The 25,379-nt window shown below is 36.3% G+C and overlaps 1 protein-coding gene across 3 annotated transcripts; it reads left to right on the forward strand.

The window, feature by feature from the left end:
* The first annotated feature begins 865 nt into the window (after positions 1-865).
* Positions 866-24,253, forward strand: RNF138 (ring finger protein 138, E3 ubiquitin protein ligase). Of its 3 annotated transcripts, none has more exons than XM_004683817.2 (8): positions 866-896; positions 1,438-1,627; positions 13,532-13,697; positions 14,873-14,988; positions 18,712-18,768; positions 19,520-19,631; positions 21,413-21,520; positions 23,694-24,253. In XM_004683817.2, exons 2-8 carry the CDS (start codon positions 1,518-1,520, stop codon positions 23,760-23,762), a joined length of 738 nt encoding a protein of 245 aa, XP_004683874.1. In that variant the 5' UTR covers positions 866-896; positions 1,438-1,517; the 3' UTR covers positions 23,763-24,253. The 3 variants fall into 3 exon arrangements, with proteins under 3 accessions (XP_004683874.1, XP_004683875.1, XP_012581278.1); XM_012725824.1 differs by lacking the exon at positions 866-896 and adding an exon at positions 7,080-7,183 and having other exon boundaries at positions 1,579-1,627; XM_004683818.2 differs by lacking the exons at positions 13,532-13,697; positions 14,873-14,988.
* The last annotated feature ends 1,126 nt before the right edge of the window (positions 24,254-25,379 follow it).

Here is a 25,379-nt window from a genome sequence, read left to right on the forward strand (position 1 = left end):
TAATGTTTCGGCAAATTTAACAAGCATTATCATGAAACTTTTTTCTCCCAGAAGTCGGTGTTTCAAGTGATATTCCATGTTTTCCTTAGCTCCCGTCAACGTGATTGTGACACTGTCTTAGAGATTTCTTGATTGTGTTGATGTAAGTGGAAATTGGGGTCCATTAAAACATATTTTAAGTCAGTGAATAACGATGGTGAAATGCCAGGTCCCAGGCCTCATTTTTCTTCAAAGCTATCAAAACAAAAACCCAAAACAAAAGGAGTGGGTGGAAGACTGCATCAGTGATTGGGACTCACCAGTTACTATTAAGGAGGGAAAGTTGGAATCCTTACAGCTCATTTTCTAGTTTTCCGCCTAAAGGGTAAGAATTCCAAATGAACATTACTTGAGTAAAAGACACATCTTTAATATTAGGGAATCATATTTTTCGAGTTAAAGCTCGTGGGGGCGAAAACACGGTATATTTCTTCGGAACGGGGAGAAATGAGCTGTCCATTGCGAGGCTGGGGGCATCCAGCTGTTTATGTCACAAGCTACTGAAGGCGCCGCGCACCACGCGCTGGTCGCTATGGACACCGCCTTTCCCCGCCTCTCCCCACTCGTCTGTGGAGTGCTCGCTGCCCTCCCGCGTTCTGAGATCTTCCCGGCAGGCTGCTGGCAGCGCAATGCCACGGGCGGGCTGGTGGCAGGAGCGGTGGGATCCCGGTGCACCATGAGCCTCTGGCCCGACCCCGTCCCGGGCGGATAAGCAGTGCGCGCCCAGCCCGCTACTCCCCTTCGGGCCCGATTGCGAAGGCGGCAGTGTGGGACTAGCCCGCGCACCGCGCCGGGCCAACCCGCCACCTCGACGCGCTGGGGAAGCGGCCCCACCGGCCCCGCGGCTCCGGGGCTAAGTGAGCATCTACGCAAGCAGAGTGTGCCGGGGCGGGGCGGGAGGTGTGGGGCGGGGCCGGGCCGCGGGCAAGGTAGGTGGTGGCCCCGAGCAGGACCGCTGAGCCGGAGAAGGGCTGGAGACTGGGGCGGGGGTGGGGAGAAGGAGTCTTGAGGAAAAGCCCGGGAAAGGGCGGCGGGTGGCGAATAGGGGGCAAAGGCGGAGCCGCGTCCGCTACAGTAGCAGGTAAGGGAGTCGCCTCTGGCGGGAGCCCGCGGCCTGGGGACGCACCGGCTGGGCCAGACGGCCAGCCCTCTGCATCACCCGAGCCTGGGCGGAAGCGAAAAGTGCACCCGATTGCTGGTGTCTACACCTCGGCGTCCCGCCAGGAACCGCCCTCCCGCCCTGACCCCGCGGGAAGCGCCGCCCGGGGCTCCCACCCTCGCCCGGCGCGTGCGGCCTGGGCGTCTCGGTGTTCGGCCCCGCCCCGCCGAGGGCCCCGCCCCCTTCCTGGCACGAGCCGCTTCCTGACGCGATTCCCCTCCCCCTCCGGGTTCGCGCAGGGAGTCGGGCCCCGGGCCGCCACCGCCACCTCGGCCGCTGCCGCCAGCGCCGCCATCGCCTTGATCCCCCATCCCTCGCCATGGCCGAGGAGCTCTCCGCGGCCACGTCCTACACCGAAGATGATTTCTACTGCCCCGTCTGTCAGGAGGTGCTCAAAACACCCGTGCGGACCGCGGCCTGTCAGCACGTGTGAGTAGACGCTCCCTCCCCGCGCGGAGCCGGGTGGTCGTTTAGGCCCGGCATCCGGCCCCGGACCCCCGGCTGCGGCCTGGCGGGCTCCACTGGCGCGGGGGGCCGGCTGTGGCCGCTCCCTCCTTCCGTGCTCGGAACCGGCTTGCTGCCCCCAGCCCCTCCGCGGGAGCTGCCGGCCCCTGGCGTTCCCTGGCGTTCGCGTCCGGGGGCGGTGACCAGGCGGACTGTCCCCGCGACGTCTTCTGACCCCGCAGACCCCTCCGCTCCCCGCCAGGCCGGGGAGGAATCGCAGGGAATGTGGAGCCTTTTTGTTTCCTAGCAACCTGAAGGAAGACTGGGGTGTCGAGTGTCAAAACCGGCCGAAGGGCCCGCTGGCCCCCTCCCTGACCTGTTCTGCTTTAAAGTTTTCCCTTCTTCTTTCAGAACCTTGATGCATCCTTTTCCGGAGCCAACAGCAGTTATATAACTTAAGTTTCCAACTGTGCTTCACAGACCACCTCGAAGGTGTTTTGTGCCCTTTAAAATTCAGTACATGTTAGTATGGTCTAGAGTGGGTTTTCTTCTCATGTCAGAACTGACAGGATATCCGGGTATTAAAGTGATAGTTTCCCTTTGTTTTACTCTTCTGCTTAATATTTGGTTACTACGAGGGTGGAGATTAAGAAAGGAAGACAGTTATAAAAGGAATGAACTTGGTGGGAGGAACACAAAAGGATTAGGTGAGAAGGTACCGAGCTGTTTGGTTTGTCATGTTTATAGGATGAAATTGGCTAATTTTGTAGACTGTTAGCATGTCAATGAAAATTGTTGGAAGGAGCTGTTCTTGTAAAGGTATGTAGCACTGCTCACAAACCTGGCTGCTGATCAGAGTCCCTGAGGAACTTTTCAAGTAAACATACCAATTCCCAGGCTACATTCCAAACTAAAAAAAAAGAATTTCTGGCAGGTAAGGCCTGGAAATCCTTATTTGAATAGAATTACTGTCAGGCTACAAAGTTCTAAATAACTGAAAAGAATTGAGCAAGTCTCCAAATAGTCGTCCCCCCCCCCCCCCCCAGGGAAGGAAGTGCTATACTTTGTAGGGAGTGGATTGAACTTTGGGTTAATCACACATTTCATTACAATTATTTGATGTCTACTCTTCTTACTCATCTGCAAACTTAACTGTAATGTGTGTTTTATTCCTGTACTGTGGTGTTCATGCTAGTCAACAGTGCCTTTTTGTGATAAAATTTAGCCTAGTTATGTGTTTGTTGTTTAAGAGAGATGGATGGTAGTCTGAAATTCGTTTATTTGGTGCAACAAATGCAGAATGTTAGAAAAATATTTCTCTTCAAACTTTAATCTGTCAGTATTCTAATTTTGTTGACTGTTTTGTGCTCATGGAGGAGGAAAAGAACGGAGTGCAAATTGAAAGGGGGATAGGTCTTTTCTGGATAGAATCATTGCAGTCATTACTTTTGGGTCATTGACCTCATAGAACTCATTGTAATTTCTAGCTCCCCTGAAAGTTCCAAGCAGTTTTCTCTTCAGCTGTTCTCTAAACAGTCCTTTTCCCTTGTGGGACATTTTAAATCAGTCTTTAATTTTGGCTTGACCTCAAGGCTATGGAAAAGAGATTGGAGATCATCTGTTGAGGACCTTTCCCAAATCAGTTCATCGGACTTGAATGTGATCACATAGATGTGGAAACGAAATGAAATATAGAGAAGATGTTGTTGATGATGAAAGAAATGAGCCTTTACTACTGTTCTAGCACCCTCCTCCATCTTCTGTCTCTTGTTCCTCTGCTCCCCCTCACCCCGCCCCTCCAACACATACAAATAATGCTTGCTCTAAGGCTAAAAACTGAATTAAAGAAGGTGAAGGTGGGTGGGGAATTTTATTAAAAAGGGGTGTTAGTGGTGGAGCAAGGTCCAATTTGACTAGAAGTTTATTGGGAAATATTTTAAATAACCTAGTTTACTGGGTCATTTTTTCTTCTCCCAAAGGACAAACCCGTGTTTTTAAATAGATTTATATTTAACTACAAAATCAGTTTTTGATTCATGGCTAGTGAGAGATGAGGTGATAGGGCTTTTGGTCACTATGGGTCTGTTAGAAAATAAAATTTTCATTCTCTTTTCAGTTACAGTGACAGCAAAGGATTTGCCTATTGTGGTCAGAGGAGAAAATTCATTATTATTAGGACAATTTCACCAAAATATAAATTTTCATTTAATTCCCATTTATTTCTTAAAGAACAAATGTTAAGTGCTTTTTCTGTGTCAGGTACAGGGACTACAAAGTGTTCTTTCTCTGGAGACTATTCACAGTGTAATAGAGAAAAAGCCTTTATGTGAGTTGATTGACTGGGAAGAGATTCATAGAAAATTCTATGTAAGCACTGAAAGCCCACACAAAGTGTTCTAATACTACACCAGCTTAAAAACATAAGGGGAACTTCCTAAGGGAAGGAATACCAATTTTCATAATTATTATGTTGGAGAATATGCTGATATAGGCAGAATCGAGGAAGGGTTATAGTTGATGGTTGTATCTGGACTACAGAGTTAGGCTGGAGCCAAAGGATGTGTGTGATGGCAGAGAAAGAGCGTAGAGCTACTGGCAGGACCTTCCTGTTAAGCCAATTTGAACTTCTTCCCTTTGAAAGCCTTAGAGGCTTATACAATAATACTTGACAGGGGAATAGCCTGGTCACATTTCAGTTTCAGAAAATTTACATTAGCAGAGTTCAGCTTGGTGGTTTTGAGACTAGTAAGGAGGCAGTTGCTGTGTCAGAGAAGGAAATGATAAGAACCTGAATCAAGGTAATGACAGAATGGAGAAAGATTTCTTTTAAAGGAGATTGTGTGAGATTTGATGACGTGTGCCTATTAATTAGTCAAGGTTATACATAGATCTGGATTACAGAGAGCTGCACGGATGGATGGATGTAACTACAGAGGGAAATATATACAAAGATAGCATAGCACCTAGAAAGAATAAAGTTCTGGAGAGTACTTATGAAACTATAGAGGGAAGATAAGTGTAGCCTGAGTGGGAATGATCAGGATAGGAAGAAAATTAGGATAGATGGTGTGATGGTGGAAACAGACATTTAGGAAATAGTAATTAACAATATCAGATACTTTATGAAATACCAGATGCCAGATGGCATATTTTGAAAAACCTGTAAAAATTAATTAAGAATCCTAAAGGTGGGAATGTCTTCAAAGTTAAGTTCAGAAGAAAGTACAGATTGGTATAATTGTAAGATATTTATCTCTTGTAGTATTTTTCTTTTTTCCAAACCTCCCTTCTCTGTTTGGCATAGTCAAAGAAATAACTCCCATAACTGTGAAAATAAAATATAATGACAAGCTGATGCCTTGCTAAACTCTAAAAAATTGAAATATCAGATTTTAGGCATCTCTGTAAGTAGGCATCTTTAAAAATGAGCTAACGTAAACCAGTTTCCACTTCTCTTTAGGCATGAATTTGTTGCTTCTCTATTGATCTGCCTTTGAGTTTTTATTTCATATAATTGAACAGCTTTCTTACTATTTTGCTGTTTGAACAATTGTGTTCTAAATACATACTTTCAATATTCCTTTCCTACAGACTTGTAACTTTGAAAGGCAGCCATCTTTTCTCTTAAGATTTAAAAGACTTCATCCAAATTTTCTTGACATTTAGTTATTATGAAATGGCATATTTTAAAATGAACTATGCTGTTTGCTTATATGACAGAAGATTACAGCCCAAGACTAACTTGAAATATCTGATTTTTAAAAAAATTTGTTCTGATGTGGTTTTGGTTATAGACTAGGAACTAAGTAATGTGAAGTTTTTAATGAATATTATAATCAAGGGCCTCCCTGGTGGCACAGAGGTTAAAGTCTTAGCCCTATCAAGCTATGGAAACCACTGCAGCAAGAGTGCTATCCCTGGGTAGGGAGCTAACCTACAACAGCACAGCAGACCTCTCCTGTTTCGCCTGCTGCTCATCTCAGCAGTGTATTTCCATAGATCTGCCTGCTCTGCACCCCACTCTTTTTCTCCCTTACCTCTCTCACCTTTGGCCTACACCCCAGTTCTTGTATCCATACATAAATAGAATAAATTTTTAAAAATATAATCAAAAGTGTAATAATGGGAAAGTTATTTTTCTTTCCAGTGTTTGTTGATCAACCTTTTGTTAGATTGGATAAGAACAGAAACTCATCTGGCATTTGCTCATTTTAAGTTGAAGTTAACCTTTTAAGTTGCTTAAAGGTAATGCACAGTCCCTAAAGTTGTAGGGCTTCTATGATATGTGAAAATAGTTTGTGATTTTAATTCCTTTTTTTCCTCCTTTTCTGCTTTCTTTTGAAATGAACTTTATCTAGCAGATTCAAAAGGAAGTTGAGGGATGAGTTGTATATCTGAGGAAGTATACTTGGTAATACAGAGAAAGGAACAGTAGAATCAGAGATAAAAGACTTGAATAACTTTCCTTTGTACCTTTTACCATGATTTACTATCATAACATTTTTGAAATCTGATGATGTAACTAATTTTATTCTCACCTGATAGACTGTAAGCTCTATGAGTTACCAATACTGGTCTGCCCTTAACTTAGCCTTTCACAACTATATGCATTCAGTATTGAGTAAAGGAATGAATGGGTTTGTGATGGGAGACCACAATTCTATCACTTGGTAGAGTAATATTTAACTCCTTTCAGCCTGTTGTCTTGTTCATAAAGCAGGGGTAGAGACATAACCTGTTTCAAAAGATTTTGCAAGGATCAAATGAGGTCGTGTTTGTCATTATCATCTTTATCACCTGCATATGTATTTTACATGTTTCACAACCCTTGAAAATATAACACTATTACCCTAGTAACTACAAAATCTGACATGAAATCTATTAAATTATTGCTCTAAGTAGATCTGTTTCAAGTTTCTCAGTCTCTATATTTAATATCAAAGAAATTATTGTGAATAAAGAAGAGTGTCCTTTATAACTTTAAAGGTACAAAAGGAAAAATTGTCTCCTATAATACTTTTGCTTTATATTTCTTTCCAGAAATGTTTATAAACAAGTTCATAAATACTGTTTTTCACCCAGAGAATGGTACATTGTATGTATTCTTTTTTGCCTTGCTGTTTTTGTGTTGTTATCTTTAGGGCTCATTTTATGTTAGTATATAAAGGACTTTTTTGGGGTGGGGGAGTTGTATAATTTTCATTCATTCCTTTGTGCCAATACTATTGTAAGCATTAGCTTTTACAGTATAGTTATCAGTAAATGGCTATAAAAATCTCTGACCTCATAGAACATTATTTTGTGTTCTAGTATCCCATTGTTTAATGTATCATTTTTTATTTATCCAATCTCATTGATGAATATTTAGTTTGTTTCTAATCTTTTGCTGTTACAAATAATGCCACAATGATTAAATTGTATAAATATCGTTTTACAGGTGAGCGATTATCCTCTCTCACAAGTGTAATCACTGGATCAAAGGGAATTTGTAATACATGTCACATAGGGATGATTACAACTCTAGCAAAGTGTTTCATACATGTAAGTTAATCATGGCTTTGATTTTTGAGGACTATGGATTATATTTTTGGGTTAAAAGATTATAGTCCTTGGATTAGATTAAGGTGATATGGCATATATTGCTTTAAGTAATAATGAATGCCTACTAGGTACCCAATATGATAACATAGTGATGAACAGATACAGAGGATCCCTGTCCTGTTAGGGTTGGTGTTGCTGAGCCATTTTAATTTAAATAAACACTGAGAAAAACATGTAATTATAAACTCAGGTTCCAAGAAAGACTGTGTTGGACAAGATCTAGGGTGAGTAGTTGAATGGGTGGGTAGAAGATAGTCAAAGGCCCTTTCTTTAGTGATGGTGATGCCAAAATCCAAGTAATGTGTAGATGTTAATTTGTGGAGAGCTGGTTTTGTGTCTAGAATATTTTGTGGACAGGGAAGTTTCTGGGCAAAGACCCTGAGTTAGAAGGGGGAACATATAAGGCCTGTGTTTTAATGAAGTGGATCTTCAGCCTTAAGGTTTTTTAGTGATTTTCTTAACTTTGTACTGTTTCTGGTTTCAGTTTCCTCATCTGTAAGATCAAGGAGCTCTTAAACATTGATTTTTAAAGATTCAAGATACTGTAAAGTTTCTGGAATCTTGTATTTAATATAGAGTACATGAATTTAATGAATATCATGATTTTTTTACACTAAACAAAAAAAAAAACCTAAAAAACTATTAGTGCTATTTAATGTGTATCTGTATTCCATCATCTTTGCCAAACTTTTTTTTTTTTTTGTAATTCAAAATAGTGTCTAGACCTCACATTAAAATCTAGTTCATTAGTTGCTAACAAGACTGGGCACATTTTTCCATATTAGATTTTTTATATACTAATTTATAATTTTACTATAAAGAAAGTATGTTCTGGATACATTTATGATCAGCACTGTGACTGTGTTTTAGTGATAATTTTTTTATGACTTAATATTTAAGTTTATTTTACATTACTTCCTATTCATCTGTTTTACTTTTATATAATTACATCTTACACAGTATCAGATTTTGTATATGAATGTCTTTATTTAAGATTAAGGTGCTATTCAGCTTTTTCTATTTGTTGAGTGTTTTTAAAATATTGTCCATTCTTTGAAACTATCTCAAATTTACTGAGGTGTATGATATTTGTCTTTGAATATTTTGTTATTTTGCCATTCTTACTCAGTTGACCTTTGTAAATCCATTCAATATATTTAAATTCTTTAAATACTATGATTACTTGGGGATTCTTCACTTTCTTTATTACGTTAGCATCTGCTTGGTATAATAGCTTTGTTAAATTTTTTCTGGTTTATTGTATATACACAGAAGCTTGCCATGTGTACCTGTATGCACGCAATGCTTTATGTCATTATCAGGGTGGGAAGAAATTTTTGTTATTTGTTTCCTATAGTCTGTTATGTAGTAAATACTTAGTACATATTTACGCAGCAAATATACTTTATAAAACATGGACATAATTTTTAAAAATCTGATAGGATTTGTTTATTTTTGCTTTGTAAAGAAAATAGCTTTTTTCTTTCGAGGTTATTGGATATTCACATGCAGTTCTAAGAAATAACACAAAAATCCTTACCCGTTTTCCCCCCAGTGTTAACATCTTATAAATATAGCCAGAATATTCATAAGGATAAAATGAAGGTATAGAACATCATCACAAAGATTCCTCACATGACCCTTTTACAGTTACAAACATTTTATATTCCATACCTTTCCTATTACACCACTGTGTTTAGTTTAGGACTTTTGCATATATTCTTAGAAATAAAATTTATGAATCCATGAATTCTTTTCTGGCAGGCCTTGTGAGTAGTTAAATTAAAAGTTTTGTATAAGTAGAACTCTTTTGTACTATATAAACTGCACATATTTTGGGACAGTATATACTCTATTTGGAATTTTGAATTTGGAATTTTGGAAAGTATTATTTCATCTTGTGAATTATGTTGATTATGAAATAATCTGAATTTTTCCTTTCTCATGTAAAAAAACTATTCTTTTTTAAAGTCTCATTTTAGTGTTGTTTTTTTTTTTTTTTACAATGTATTTTGTATTTATTTATGGATAGAAGAACTAAGAGTGTAGGCCAGATTAGGGGGATGAGAGGATTCACCAGAGACATTTGGAAGCAAAACAGGTAGATCTACTGAAATACACTGCTGAGGGGACCAGGTGAGACTGGAGAGGTCTACTATGCCTTATGGGCTTAGCTCTTTGTAGGATGATTGAACTCATGCTGTGTGGATTGTGGTAGCTTGATAGAGCTGAGACTTTAACCCTTGTGATGCCAGGGAAGCCCTTACATTATTCTTAAAAAAACAATTCCATGTGTCTTGATATTTATTGTATCAATGCTGGAGATTTCATTATTAAATATTAAAATTAAGGTCTCAGTTTCCTGCCTTGTCTAAACACTAGTTATGTCTCATTACATTAATTTAGAATGTAGTGTTTTACATTATAAAGTCAATGAAAATGGTGTCCCTTTTATTCCTATTCCCCTTGACAGAGGTTAGCATCTTTTCATCCAATCTTCTTTGTCAAACACAAATACTTATTTAAACATGTAGTTTAAAAAGTTTAAGTGGGATCATGCACAACATCTTACGTGACTTATTTTTCACTTAACAAATTTCGTGTCTTTTCATGTTAGTGCATATGCATTTCTTTAATTTTATATCCTTTCCAAAGGATTTTTTTCTTTCAAGAAACAATACAGAAAGGCATAAAGAAGTTGATGTACATATTTAATTAACTATTAAAACTTTTAATAATTGATACATTTAAAAGTAGGTAATATAGTCACGATTAAAAAAATACAATCTGTATAAGATGAAGTTTGCTGATTTTTCTTATCATTTCTTGAATCCTCCTTTCCCCCCAAATTGCCTAGTATATGTCACTGTTGAATTCTTTGGTATCCTCTTACATATATATACATACACACATATATGCATACTTTTTATGCATGTATAGGTAGATATAACATATATCTCACCCCACTCATATACTTTTTCACAAATGTTAGCTAGCTATAGATCTGAGGCATACAGAAGGGGAGAGGGGTTAAAACTGATGGGAAAAAGCACGGGTTTGGGGGGTGATGGTGATGGTTCACAGGTGATGTGGTAGTGGGAGATTTACAGGGACTACACCTGAAGGGAGATATTAAATACTGTATGAAATGAACAATGATGCAAAAAAAATTGAAAAGTTTAATAAAAAAATTTTTTGGAGGGACTATCAAACATAGTGTCAAGTGTTCTTTAACATTTATTACAATGAGTAGTTTATTTATTTTTTTTCAGGCTAAACTGAAGCTAATCCATCTATAACCAGTATAGAATAGTGTTTTGGGTATGTGCATTTGAGTCCTTAAGATTTAATTCAAGGGGGAGAGACATTCCATATGGATAACAGGAAAATACATCAACTTATGCACATCTTCGAGCATATTGAATAGTTAATTTTAAGTCCTTTTCAACTCAGGAACTACATAGGGATATTTGAATCTCTTCTACTATTTGAAATTTTACTTCAGGCTTTAGGTAAATAAATGAGAAAAGAAGATATACAAAGATACAAAACCTAACAGAAATCACATCATCTAAGAGAAACAATGGACTGACTTTTGGAACAAGTAAGAGTACAGAGATTTTCTAGATGCAAGAGCAGAAATACCAACATTTTTTTTTAAAAGATTTATTTATTCATACAGAACTGGGGTACCAGGCCAGAGATGCGGAGGGTGAGAGGATTCACCAGAGACAGAATAGGGGGCAGGACAGGCAGATCCACGATGTACACTGCTGAGGGGAGCAGCAGGCGGGTGAGGAGAGGTCTGCCACGCCATGTGGTCACCTCCAGGGCAGGCGGTGATCGAACTCATGTGGAAGTGGCTTAAGCTTCTTAGTGCTGTGCTTTAACCCGCTGTGCCACCAGGGAGGGCCATACCAACATTTTTATACCAATAATAATCAGATAAAAAGCTACAAGAAAATCCTGTCTATAACAGCAATGAAAACTATGGTTTATAAATTGGAATAAACAAAATTAGAATTTTTTAGAATAAATCTAATAAAAGTATACAAGGGCTATATAGGGAAATTTTAAGAATTGAAAGGCATGAGACTTGAATTAATGGAGAGCTGTGGCATTTATTGGCTTGAAATTTGAAATGAAATTAACCTCTTTCCCAGATAATTCTCAGGATGCTAGTGTGTTGCCAATAAAATGATCAGTAAAACATTAGAGAACTTAAGAAATAGTTCTACTTTTGTCTTTGATAAAATGATATCACACATTAATGGGGGAAAGATGGGTTTATTCAAAAACACAGACCATTTTATGAAAGATAAGGATTTCGACTATATTAAAAGTTTTCTGTATCAGATCACAAACATGGTTAAAGACAAGTGATAGATTGAATAGTGATACACTTTTGTTCACTATATGAGAATTTATTTATGTATGCTTTTTCCCTGTGTACTTTAATGTTTTGGGCAACTAGCAAATGACAGCTGAAGCAAAGTACACTAAAATTACACTGAATGGAATAGAATTATACACAAAAGTGCTCAGCCTACATTCTTCTAGGTTCAGTTTAGCCAGTCAGTCTCTTGGAATAACTATTGTATGTGTCTCTTTATTTCTGTAATATACCAACGTCAACCACTCCTTGTAGTCCCCCTCACCCCTTTAAAAAAAATTTTAGTGTAAAGAGTTGATTAGGTACTTAATTGACTTTTAAATGCACTAGTATTTTGGTTAAGTAGAATTGTTTGAGTTTGTGTTACTGCTTTGGTGACAGGATTTCATAAGTAGTCTGCCCCAAAGATTCATACCTCCTCTTCTATCTCATTTTTCTACCCACTCCCATAAGTTTTAGGATGCAGTTTTACAAAACACAGTTATTTGCATTATATCAAAAATACCTATGTAAATCCTAACAAATTGATAAAATTTGAAGGGAAAATTCTAAGTGCTTAAAACACATAAGTTAGATGATTAAGTATCCAGAGAATGAAATTTTAGGTTATATATCAATTTTCCCTCAGCTTTGAAGATACTCTGTTTATCATCAGTTATTGCGGATAAGTTTGAAGTTAATCTAATTCTCTTTCCTTAATAAGTATACTATTTATTACTTTCCCTCTGGGAGTTATTAGAAGTAAAAAGTCATTATTTAAAATTTTACAGTGATCTATCCAGGTGTAGCTCTTGTACATAAACATTTTACCTGTTACCTATTTTAATCTTCTAGGCAACCCTATTAAGTATAGATACTGTTATTATTTGAATGAGAAAACTTTTTATAAGGAATTTGACTTTGTATTTGACTGCTATATAGTTAGAAAGCTTAGATCCTATGATCCACTATTACATTAGTCCCTGTCAACTTTTGTTATTATTGCTTAGGAAGATTAGTTTGTTTATATTCATAGGGAATTGGATTATATATATAATTATTCTGTGTCTCAGATATAGATGACTGTGACTTATCAATTTTTTCTAAAAACAAAATGACTAAGTTTGGTATTTTGTTGGGTTAGGAGAGAAGAAATAATAATTTAGTAAGTTTGGTTCCAAATAGAATGTTTGGTTATAGATGTTTACATTTGAAAGAGTTCTTAAATAGTTATCAAATGAATGTTCCAGTGCACACTCTTGTGGCAGATTTTCATGTTTCTTCATCACATAAATATGTGTAACAACTATGTTTTTCTTAGCAGAGGAACCTCTAAAGTTTGTTTATGTTGGAATTTCTCAAATCAATTCTATGGTAGATCTAATCAATGGTAGACCTTTTCATATATTGTAGGACAACATTTAAAGTATATATTAATTTGAGAAAAAACCTGATGTGGCTTATCTTCTTGTTTTATTTGGGGAAGAAATGGAGCTCCACTGTGTTTTATCTTGTTTTATTTGGGGAAGAAATGGAGCTCCACTGTGGTTAAGTGTGTTGCCTAAGATCACATAGCTAGTAAATGACACAGGACAAGATCCAGTGATTGCTTTGTGTTATACTCCTGATAATGTGTGTGTGTGTGTGTGTATATATGTGTATGTGTGTGTATACATACATATAATATGAGTATTATGTTAAAAAGTTGTGAAGCACATATGAATGTAGTTTTTCAGTATTTCCATCTAGTCCAGTGACTAGTCTTATACTCTGATGATTTTGCAATTTTGAGATGAATGTACATATGAATAATCGCATTTAGCATGAATATATAACCATAATTGTTTGTGTTTAATAATGGAAATAAAAAGAGTGACTATTTCTTATAGTTAATGTGTCACAAATGTTTGGTTTAGTTTCTGTAGAAAATGTTTCCTGACTGCAATGAGAGAAAGCGGAGTACATTGTCCCCTCTGTCGTGGAAATGTGACTAGAAGAGAGAGGGCATGTCCTGAACGGGCCTTAGACCTTGAAAATATCATGAGGAAGTTTTCTGGTAGCTGCAGATGCTGTGCAAAACAGGTAGAGTAATTGTGATATGGCTCTTAAAGTCAAGTTCCTCCTTTGAAATTCTTTGTATTTTCTTGGTGGGTTCTGTTTTGATGAGTAAGGAATAATTTTGGTTGGGAATTGGGTAAAGGATGGTCCACAAATCTGTGACTTACATATTTACTAGTTTGTAAACTTACTGAGAACAGAAGTTGAAAGGTATAATTTCTGAATTGTCATAATTTTTAGCATGGTATTTTTCTCAAAGTTATTACTCAGTGATTATTAAATGAATTAAATGAGCCAGTTGGTATTTATTTAACTAACTAAAACCCCATTACAAATTCAACCCTTAAGTTTCTGATGGTGGCATTGTTATTTCAGTTTACATACAGAAACGAACCAACTGAATTTATATTGTCAAGGAAATTCTCTAGTTACCCTTTTTAATTGGATTATTTATGTATTTGTCTAAGAAATTAGGTCAGTTACTTTGCTTAATTTTTAAGGAAAATCAAATATTGGCAAATAACTGACATTAATTCCCCAGCTTGGATTTTCTTATTCTGTCATTTTTGTGAGGGAATGAAATGATGAAGGGAAGTTAGACTTGGAGTCTATCCATGTATTTATGGATTGATTGCTGCCACTTTATCAAACAACTAATAAAGGTTGAGCAAAACCAGTTGTACTTTAATGCGCTCACATAAGTCAGATCTGCTTTTCCGTATCTTCGAGGAAATTGTTAACTGACAGGATAATAGAGTGAAGTTGCAAAACACACTTTAGAAATTCTGACTCTACTCTTCAGTGTGAAACTGAAAATGTCCAAATGTTAATCAGCGAACTTACTTTTTTAAAAGTATTTTCTAATTCTGCTATGTTGCTGTAGAATAAATAGGTAAAAGCCCCAAAATATGAGGTATCTTTTTTACTTTTTGCTTAACTTTTTGGTAATACTATTTGAAGCATAAAATTATGGTTTTCACAGTGAGTTGTCCATGGACAGATGGACTTTTCTCCATTGTCTCTGCATGTAGAGAATAGAAAGTTAAGCCTTTTCATCTCCATTTACTAAAAACGCCAAAAAAACTCTTGCTTAGATGGTATAGTTACCTATTTTTAATTTTTTTCCCTCCTGTTGACATTATCTCAAATAATAGGATTTTTAAATTAAGTCATATTACATTTTAATCAAAAATTTACAGGTTAAATTTTACCGCATGAGACATCATTACAAATCTTGTAAGAAGTATCAGGATGAATATGGTGTTTCCTCTATCATTCCAAACTTTCAGATCTCTCAAGATTCAGTAGGGAACAGGTAAGCAATATTTACCTTAAAAAGATACTCTTTTTGGGGGTGGGAAATAAGCCTTTATTTAAAAATTTATTTATTTATATATATTTAAGATCATTATTCACTTTTGTACAATGTTTGCTTTCTCTTCCCAGGTATAGTCCCATAAAATCCCTACCACTAATTCACCTGTGCACCACCACCATATTCTTTTTTGTGCTTCTCTCCCTTGTTTTGATCCCTTGCTCTTTCCCTTCTCCTCCCCTGCAAAAAGTCTCTGATTTATAGTTACCAGTTAATTTTGGCTCATTATTCCCCCCCCCCCATTGCTTATTTCATTCCCCTACATTCCTCCTATAGGTAAAACCATTTGATATTTTTCTTTTTCTTTTGGCTTGTTTCACTGAGCATAATCCCTTCCATCTTCATCCATGTTGCTATGAGTGGCATGAATTCATCTTTTTTGATTGCTGAGTAATATTCCATTGTGTATATATACCACATTTTCTTGACCCAGTCACATATTTTTGGGTATTTGGGGTTGTTTCCATATCTTAACTATTATAAATAGTGCTGCAGTAAACATAGGGATGCAGGCATCTTTTGAATTATTAAGGTTTTATCTTTTTTTGGTAGATTCCTAGGAATAGAATTGCTGGGTCGTAGTATGGAAGCTCTATTTTTAGTAATCTGAGGAACCTCCACACAGGGATCCATCTGGTTGGATCATTTTGCATTCCTGCTAGCAGTGCAGGAGAATTCCTTAAAAAGAGAACTTTTATAGTTGAAATAGAATTTGTTTAGGGAACTGGGGTAAAACTGTTTTGTTTTGTTGTGTGTGTGGTTTAAAGTAAATTGCCATTATCTTCTCCCAGACTGCAGGTTGCTATTCTGTTTTAGTGATGATTTGACAAGTCTTGGTATCAGTAAAGATTCCCCCCTTGTTTTATTTATAAAATTGTTATTCTTAACTGTTTGCAATATTTTTTTAGATTTATTTATGCATACAAGAATTAGGGTACAGGCCAGAGGTGCAGGGATTGAGAGGATTCACCAGAGGCAGAGTGGGAAACAGAACAGGCAGACTAACTGAAATATACTGCTGAGAGGAGCATTGGGTGAGACAGGATAGGTCTGCTGTGCCATGTGGGTCATCTCCTTGGCCAGGGATCAAACCTGTGTTGCAGTTGCTGTGGCTAGCTTTATAGTGCACTTAAACCCCTGTGCCACCAGGGAGGACCCAATTCTTTGCTATGCTGTAAGAATTTTAGTATCAGACTTGAGTTTCCCAAAAATTCCTGTAGAGATTTTGATCAAAAACATTATAGAAGTTGACTTTATTGAAATCGTAGATAAATTTGGAGAGAATTGTCATTGTATATAATACTGGTACTCCCCTAGAAAAAGTCTTCCAGTTTTAAAAAAATATACAAAAGGAAATCCTTTTAGATCACTTGAAAAATGTTTTATTATATTTTTCCTGGTAACCTTATATACTTTTTTGGTGCTATACAAATGTATCTTTTTTCTGTTTCTTAATCTTTGTGGTTATCAATAACAGGTAGGAATATTATGGATTGTATTTTTCTTTCTGTCTTTCTTTTTTGAAAAATGCTTTTTATTTTCCAAATGGACAGTTTGGAGGAAGTTCTCAGAATCTTTTGTTCAATGTCAAAAAAGAAACTGAGCAAACAATGAAAAATAACTTGGGATTAAAGGAAATTAAATTTGTGGCTAGGAGCCTGTTTGAGAAATTCATGTTTTTTAGAAAGGAATACAGTAGTGTTAGTTTCTCTAGCAGCAGACTTTAAAGAAGTTTGGGGAATAAAAAGTTTTAAAGCTAGTTTGGAGGCCATATTTCCTCGATTCAAAATTATTTGAGGGAAGTATCACAATGTTAAGTGATGGAACAGTGGTCATTGCTTAGGACCTTGGAGCAGGTCTTGTTATTATACAACACAGGTAACAGAATGAAATAACAAAAGTAATCAAGGCAACAACCAGTATTTTTGGATCAAACATTGGCATAGAATATGTGTGTAGGACCCTTCCTGGTTGCACAGTGGATTAAATAATAGCACTATGAGGCTGGCTGCAGCCACTTCAGTACAAGTTCAATTCCTTGCTAGGGAGGTGACCCATATGGCTTGGCAGACCTCTCCTGACCCGCCCACGGCTTCCCTTTCAGTGTACTTTGTAGATCTGCCTCTTCTGTTCCCCACTCTGTCTCTGGTGAGTCCTCTCACTGTCCCTGGCCTGTACCCCGGTTCTGCATGCATAAATAAATAAATCTTAAAAAAAAATATAGAATATGTGTATAGAGATAGCATTATTACCATCATAGAAGGGAACTGACCTCATTGGAGGATGTCTTTATATCAATTATACTTTTTTTTTTTTTTTTAAAGATTTATTTATTTGTACATACAGAACTGGGGTACAGGCCAGAGGCTCAGGGGCGGTGAGAGGCTTCACCAGAGACAGAGTGGGGAGCAGAACAGGCAGATGGACGAAGTACACTGCTGAGGGGAGCAGCGGGCGGGCCAGGAGAGGTCTGCCACGCCATGTGGTCTCCTCCGGGGCAGGCGGGAATCGAACTCATGTGGAAGTGGCTTTAGCTTCTCAGTGCAGTGCTTTAACCCACTGCGCCACCAGGGAGGGCCCAATTATACTTTTTTACATATATCTTTAGTAGGAAAAACAAATGAAAAAAGAAAATACCTGTTTATTAGTTGAATAACATAGTACCATTAGACTTTTTGTACCAAGTGCAAAAAAAAAGCTTACTGAGCTTGATAACTTTTAATGCTGATATTCAGATACAAGAACAGTAAACGTATTTGTGGTAATTTTGTCCACTACCTATCTCCTTTCTGCATTTTATAACATCAGTGAAGTTCCTGATGAAATTCCTGATGTAAAATTCCTGAAGTAAAACCTAAGTGATAGTCCCCCATACATACTGCCCACTCACCCCTTAGGATTCCCACTGCTGCATGTGATGTGTGACTCAGAGTGAGAATGTCAAGTTTTTCTGTATATTAAACATTAGAAAGCCTACATCCTTTAAAAAAGCATAATGAATGTGTTCAAATAATTTCTTCACTTGGATTTCTGCTTTGGAGCTCACAACCTATTTACAAAGTCAATATTTATAAATTTTTTAAAAAAGATTTATTTATTTATGCATACAGAGCTGGGGTACAGGCCAGAGGTGTGGGGGCGGTGAGAGGCTTCACCAGAGACAGAGTGGGGAGCAGAACAGGCAGATCACGAGTATGGGCGGGTCAGGAGACATCTGCCACGCCATGTGGCTTAAGCTTCTTAGTACATTGTTTTAACCCACTGCGCCACTAGGGAAGGCCCTATTTATAAATTTTTGTTTCTGCCTCAGCATTCAAAAGCTTATTAATCTAGGTAGGAGTCTCTTCATTAAAATTCTAAATGATCTGGGGAAATATACATGTTAAGGATTTAAAATAATTTTGTAAAATTCTGTGTCCTCTGTTCTTTAATAATTGTGCATAAGTTCATTTTAGAAGATGTGACTAAACACCTATTAAGGAGTCATATCAGAATTTTGTTTGGAAAGTAATTAATGCCATAATTATTTCATAGTTGAGAACTATTTGGAATTCCCTTCTAAAGCAAATTCAGACTATGCTATTCACTAGCATTCAAGTTAATGAATCTGGAATGTACTTTATTACTTGAGGTATATTAATTTTACCCCCTATGCTTCTTAAGTACTAGGAGTGAAACATCCACATCTGATAACACAGAAACTTACCAAGAGAGTACAAGGTAAACTTTTGACAAATTTGCTATTTTAGTAAATAATATCTCACTTTATAATAACAGATTTTTTAATATAATAGTTTATTTTATATCATTTTATAATAACAGATTTTTAAATTTTAAAAATTCAATTAAATCATACTCTAACTTAGCAGTTTAGAAATAAGTGATGCATTTACTATATGTACTGATCACATGAAATTAGCACTTTATATCTATCCTCTAACTCTGGTGCTCAGGTTTTTTCCATGCATAATTGACATGTAGTTATCAATATTCATCTGTCCATTGCTGAAACCCAGAAATATTAAAACCCAGGAATGCGTGATTGTCAAAATGTTTTGAAATGTTAACCATTCTAACAGTCCATTCTTTTGATTCTCATCTTAGCTATGAATTTTATGTGTTTGATTCCTAGAGACTGAGAGATTAAAGATGCCATGTTGATGCATGTGGACGTCTTTTAAGTTTTTAGTTCCTGCATGGGGTTTCTAAACTGGGACCCACAGGATAGTTAAAAATTTTAAAAGATAAACAGTGACATCTGTTGGCCTCTCACAAATAACTGATTTAAATTGTTTGGACCTAACTACTTAATAAATAAAACAGTTAGATTTGCATTTAGTTTTATTTTGCCTACAAGGGGCAATGAAAAGATTTACTCAGATAATAGAGGTAACTGGTTGAAAAATAGGAACGCATCATTATAATGTAATAATTATGTATTTATTATACTTTATTTTAAATTATTTTATAGTTCTTCTGGACATCCTACCTTTAAGTGTCCCTTGTGTCAGGAATCAAATTTTACCAGGCAGCGTTTACTGGATCATTGTAACAGTAATCACCTATTTCAGGTAGTTCCTGTGGTAAGTACCTATGTTTCAGATGATGATCTGCTTATGGTTCGATTTATTTTACTTCCCAAAAAGGAAACGTAGTTTATTTAAATTTGGATCTGGCATTATTGGTAAGATTATTGGTAAGCTAGATTTTTGCAAACAGAAGACTGATAACTATGAAATAAAATGAGATATTTAAAATCTGCTAACTCTCATTTTGAAAAAGGGAGATGTGAAGGTAAAGGAGAACAGCCTAGCGAAGGTGAAATAATGAAAGGTGAGCTAAGTACTCCTTACTGAAGAGTGGTGGATTTCTCTTTCTTTTTTAAAAGATTTATTTATTGATGCATACAGAACTGGGGTACAGGCCAAAGGTGCGGGAGTGGTGAGAGGGTTCACCAGAGACAGAGTGGGGAGCAGGCAGATATCTGAAGTACACTGCTAAGGGCAGCAGCAGGGGGTCAGGAGAGGTCTGCCACGCCTTGTGGATCACCTCTGGGGCGGGGATCAAGCTCATGCTAAAGTGGCTTTAGCTTCTTAGTGCTGTGCTTTAACGCGCTGCGCCACCAGAGAGGACCCAGAGTGGTAGATCTCTTTATTAGGACCGCTCAGGTTTTTGGAGTGTGATCAGGTGATTCTGCTTACAAGTGAAAATAGCACCTGCAAGTAAGAATAAAATCTGTTAGGTACTTTTAAGCTTTTTATTGAGGTATAATTGGTATATAAAATCAGTAGGTGTTTTTAATTGTGTCCTTATAAAATCTAGTATACAAATGCATAAAACAAGGAAGTAAAAGAGCCATATACTCTCTGCATATATATTTTTTTAGGGTGTATAGAAAGTAGTAAGATTTTTAGATGCACGAGGGAGAAAGCAGTGCTGGATTCCAATAATTGTGTTAATGATCCTGTAATTCCTCATTTGAATTGTGTTTAAGTGATTTAAACTGTGTGTGAAACAGGAGAAACTGAGCTGGAAGATAAAATTTTTCCCTTTTAGCTATACATTTTTTTTTAGCTATACATTTTTAAATAGCAGGAAAGTGCTATAAATAAGAATTACAGATATTTCTAAGCAGGTTTAGTAAGTATACTAGAAAATATTATAAAATAATAATGTTCTTCAGTCTATTGAGGATGACCATAAGCTCTTGCATAACACTAGTGAAAGACATACATCTACTTCCTGTTAAATTACTCTGCCAAAGATGTGTCCAAGAAAAAGCCCTATGTTTAAGAGTTTATTTGTTTAATGTTACATTAGCAGATTTCTGTTTTCTGCGTTATATTCAACACATAGCATAAATTTTGTCTAGAGTACAGTTACTAGAGTTACTTTTTATATTGTTTCATGTGTCATTAACTCAAAAATATAAGGAGAAAAATTTAAAACCTTAAGATATTCACTTTAATTTCATTTTAGTTATAGGTAAAATTAAGGTAATAATTATATCACAGTTCTTGTGTGGCTCACATGAGATTTTTATACACTGTTCAGTGATAACAATTATTGGTTAATAACTTATTAGAATTGGTGTTAATAAAGACTATATGTAGTGTTTCTGTTGAAATAGTTATATAATTGCAGATTTAATAAAATATGTAAGATACCATCATTGTGTTGTGTTAGATTAGTATAATTAATATAATTTGGCTGGGAAATTATCTAACATGGACTTTGGCCCTTAGAAATGCTTTTTGTGTAGATGTTTTTGGTAACATAAGTATATTGTTTTAATACCTTTAATAATTATAATGTTCGTTTTTTTTCATTTTTTTGTTTTCTTTAAAACATTCTGTTTCTATAGACGTGTCCTATTTGTGTATCTCTTCCTTGGGGAGATCCTAGCCAGATTACTAGAAATTTCGTTAGTCATCTAAATCAAAGACATCAGTTTGATTATGGAGAATTTGTGGTAAGTGAATTCTTTAGGATTAAGAAAGTATTATTTAAATATTTAATAAATATTAGCCTAGACTTGAGTTTTAATGCAAGCTGGTATGTGACACTGGATGAATATAAAGGGCTCTATTGCTCTTATAATAATACAGGTGAACGTTGACAATGTAGAAGTAGTAACAGTTGAATTTATTGTCCACCTGTACTAGAGAGATACTTAATAAAGGAAAAAGTGACTTATATTTTAGCAAAGTGATTATCTTCATGGAAACTGTCTAGATTCTAGGGAAAGTTGTACTTGCTCGAAAAGTGAAATTGGTACAATAGATGGAATATGTGTTTCTCACAGTGTACTTCACTTACTACACTGTAATAGACTTCTCATATCTAGCATGTTAGACATTTTTTAAATGAAGTAGTTAGGTTGAATGGTACATTCTGGACTTAGATGACTGCCTTTACTGGATAAGCAACGGTAATTTACATTCAAAAGCACCCCCAAAATAAAATGTGGGGTTTATTTCCCAAATGTATATAATTAAAAAAAATTAAATGATGATTTAAAAAAAAATTGTGAAATTGCATTTTTTTCAACTTCAGTGATTAAAATCTTATCTAAGTCAAGATATTACTGACAAAGAATGGCTGGTACTAATTTTCCAGTAAGCACAGGCTTGTGCAGTTCAAATGTCTATAAAATGCTGATGTCTTCTAATACATAGTTAGCATTTTTACAATTAAAGTGTAGATTATTTAATTATTACAAAAGTTTATTTTTACATCACTTTGCACATTTTTTTTTCCATCTCGATTGTAATCCCCACTAGTTTCCCATCACCAAATCACCCGTGTACTACCACCATAGTCCCATGCATTTCCCTCCCTTTCCCCCCCCCGCCCCCCGTTTTTGATCCCATTCCCCACTCCACTCCCACAAAATGTCTCTGGTATATGGTTGTTCATTATTTTTGTTATTTTCTTGCCTGGTCCATTATACTCCTGCTATGAGTGAAACCATCCGGTATTTTGCTTTCTCTTTCTGACTTATCTCACTAAGCATGATCTTTTCCAGCTCCATCCAAGTTGCTGCAAAAGACATACGTTTCTCTTTTTTGGTTGCTGAGTAATATTCCATTGTATATATGTACCACATCTTTTTTTTTTTTTAATTTTTTTAAATATTTATTTATTCGTACAGAACTGGGGTACAGGTCAGAGATGCGGAGGGTGAGAGGATTCACCAGAGACAGAGTGGGGAGCAGAACAGGCAGATAGACGAAGTACACTGCTGAGGGGAGCAGCGGGCGGGTCAGGAGAGGTCTGCCACGCCATGTGGTCACCTCCGGGGCAGGCGGGGATCGAACTCATGCGGAAGTGGCTTAAGCTTCTCAGTGCAGTGCTTTAACCCGCTGCGCCACCAGGGAGGGCCTGTACCACATCTTTTTTATCCAGTCATCTACTTTTGGGCATTTGGGCTGCTTCCATGTTTTTCCAATTGTAAATAAAGCAGCAATAAACATGGGGGTACAAGTATCTTTTTCAATCAGTGTTTTTGTGTCTTTTGGGTAGACACCTAGGAGTGGGATTGCTGGGTCGTAGGGAAGCTCCATGTTTAGCAGTTTGAGGAACCTCCAAACAGTTTGCATTCCCACCAGCAGTGTAGGAGAGTTCTACAGTGTACATTATTTTAAAATTCTTTTTGTGAGAACTATGTATTTGTAAAATATATATACATGTATATTTTTTAAAGATTTATTTATGCATACAAGAGCTGGGGGCAGGCCTGAGATGTCTGGGGGTGAGAAGATTCCCTAGAGACAGTGGAGAAGAGGAGAGGCAGATTTACTGAGTTACACTGCTGAGAGGATCAGCAGGCTAGGCAGGAGCTGATTGGGGATCTATCTCATGCCTTATCACTTAGGGTTATGAGTTATTCTTAACTATATTTTCGACTTTCAGGCACTGTAACTCTTAATTTCATTCTCTATTGATCCTCTTTTGTTTGTTAATTATTCCTCAATACTTACAGTCACACAGATATGTACATCTTACATATTTAAAGGACACTATATGTTTGTAACATAAACTTTTTAGATTATTTGTAATGTGTATTAGTGTTTGTAATTGGACAGAGCGCTGAGTGGAGAAATATGCTTTCCCTAATGACATGTTAATGTTACTGTTTTTAGAATCTTCAGCTAGATGAGGAAACCCAATATCAAACTGCTGTTGAAGAATCTTTTCAAGTAAACATCTGAAAGCTGTACACATCTTTGCATCTTTGTACCTACAAGTGCCATCTTTAAGGGAAGAAGTCGCCGTTTCAATAACTTGATGTGTATATTAATAAAAGTAATTCAGTCTATTGCTCTAGTTTTTAATTGAAAAATAAAGGTGAGCCATCTATAAAACTTCATTCTCATGATAAGAAGTGACAGTTACATTTTAAAAAGAATTAGAAGGATTATATTTCACTAATGTAATGTTGAAAAAGGAACCCTATTGTACTTTATCTTTTTTTATATTATATCATCTTGAATTTTCCCTTGTTGGCTTTTGAAATTTTGTTCAGTTCCTTCCATTGATGTTTATATGCATGGAACACAAAGTAGCAAATTCTGAAACATGTGATTGATATAAACCTAACAGATCTGAGCCATTTATCAGAGTTGCAGAATAGAAACTTGAAGTGCTAATGAAACAATCCAAAGGAAACTTTTTTAATGCAGATTCTAGCTGAAGAATTAAACTATAAGAATTGTATTTATATAATGTTTAATATTTTTGAAAACTAGATTTCTTTAATAATTTTCACTAAAAAATGAAAACTCATAATTTCCTTTTTGCTACTACAAGGGAATATCAAAAGGAAATTTTTTTGGTGGGCAGTTGGTATCTTCAAATTTTGTTTGGCAGACTAATTTGTAAGCCTAGAGTATAGTAAGCAGCTGAGTTATATATAGCTCTTTGGTCTCAGAATTTTCAGTAGTCAGTATTTCTGATTAACTAAGATTAAACTTTTATTAGGAACTATTGGTTGGTGATATTATATTCTATATATACACAGTTAAATGGGATTTGGCGTCACCTCAGTTTAGAAATTCTTTTAAACCTAAACATATATATGCACATGTATTATTGCAGTTTGTCAGGTTACATACAAAGTTTTTATTAAAATTTTTTAAATGGACAGACAATATGGGATTAAAATGTTAATCTGATTTGATTAAATTTTGTATGTCCAAAAAGTTTTAAAAAATAACAGTCAAATCCTCAGTGTTTAGATGGCTGTTATTACACCTTGAAAATTTGAGTTTACACACACATACAATTGTCTGTTCATATGGTGCTCACTTGTTACCCTCAAAGATAATGCATAATTATGAAGTAGTGAGACAGATTGTACTGTTTCGCTACTTTTTAGTCAAAACTGGGTTTATTCTTAGTGGTCATTAGTAAAAATTGTAAGGTAACTTGTTCTAGAAGGCTCAAATCACAAATGAAAAAAATGGAAGCGTGGATTAGCTGACATTCCATACTAACATACATGTTTATGCTTTCTTTAATATAACTAAAAGAACATAAAAGAAAATCTCAGAAGTAGTTTGCTGCTAATATATACATATATTGTATAAAAAAGATATATTTTGGTTTTGTCAAGACCCTTGTTGACTTTTCTACAGTGAACTTTTTTTAACTTGATTTAATAAAAATGTTAATTTTGGAAGCAAAGTTTTGTAAAACCTTTTTGCATTCAAACAGCAGTGATTTTATTTATGGGTAGTAATAGCAACCACCAAAAAAGCCATACATCTTAATGAACATATGCCTTTGTTCTGTCATTTGAAAGAGTGATGTTTACTATGTGCTTGAAT

The sequence above is a fragment of the Condylura cristata genome, unplaced genomic scaffold (assembly GCF_000260355.1).
Source record: "Condylura cristata isolate star-nosed mole 26May11 unplaced genomic scaffold, ConCri1.0 scaffold00016, whole genome shotgun sequence".
Classification (NCBI taxonomy): Eukaryota; Metazoa; Chordata; class Mammalia; order Eulipotyphla; family Talpidae; genus Condylura; species Condylura cristata.

Excerpts from the sequence above, each read along its gene's own strand:
- RNF138 (XM_004683817.2), top strand. The coding sequence starts at position 1,518 with ATGGCCGAGGAGCTCTCCGCGGCCACGTCCTACACCGAAGATGATTTC. Across the intron at positions 13,698-14,872 it reads GCAGATGCTGTGCAAAACAG|GTTAAATTTTACCGCATGAG; the intron begins GTAGAGTAATTG and ends AAAAATTTACAG. Across the intron at positions 21,521-23,693 it reads TTGATTATGGAGAATTTGTG|AATCTTCAGCTAGATGAGGA; the intron begins GTAAGTGAATTC and ends TACTGTTTTTAG.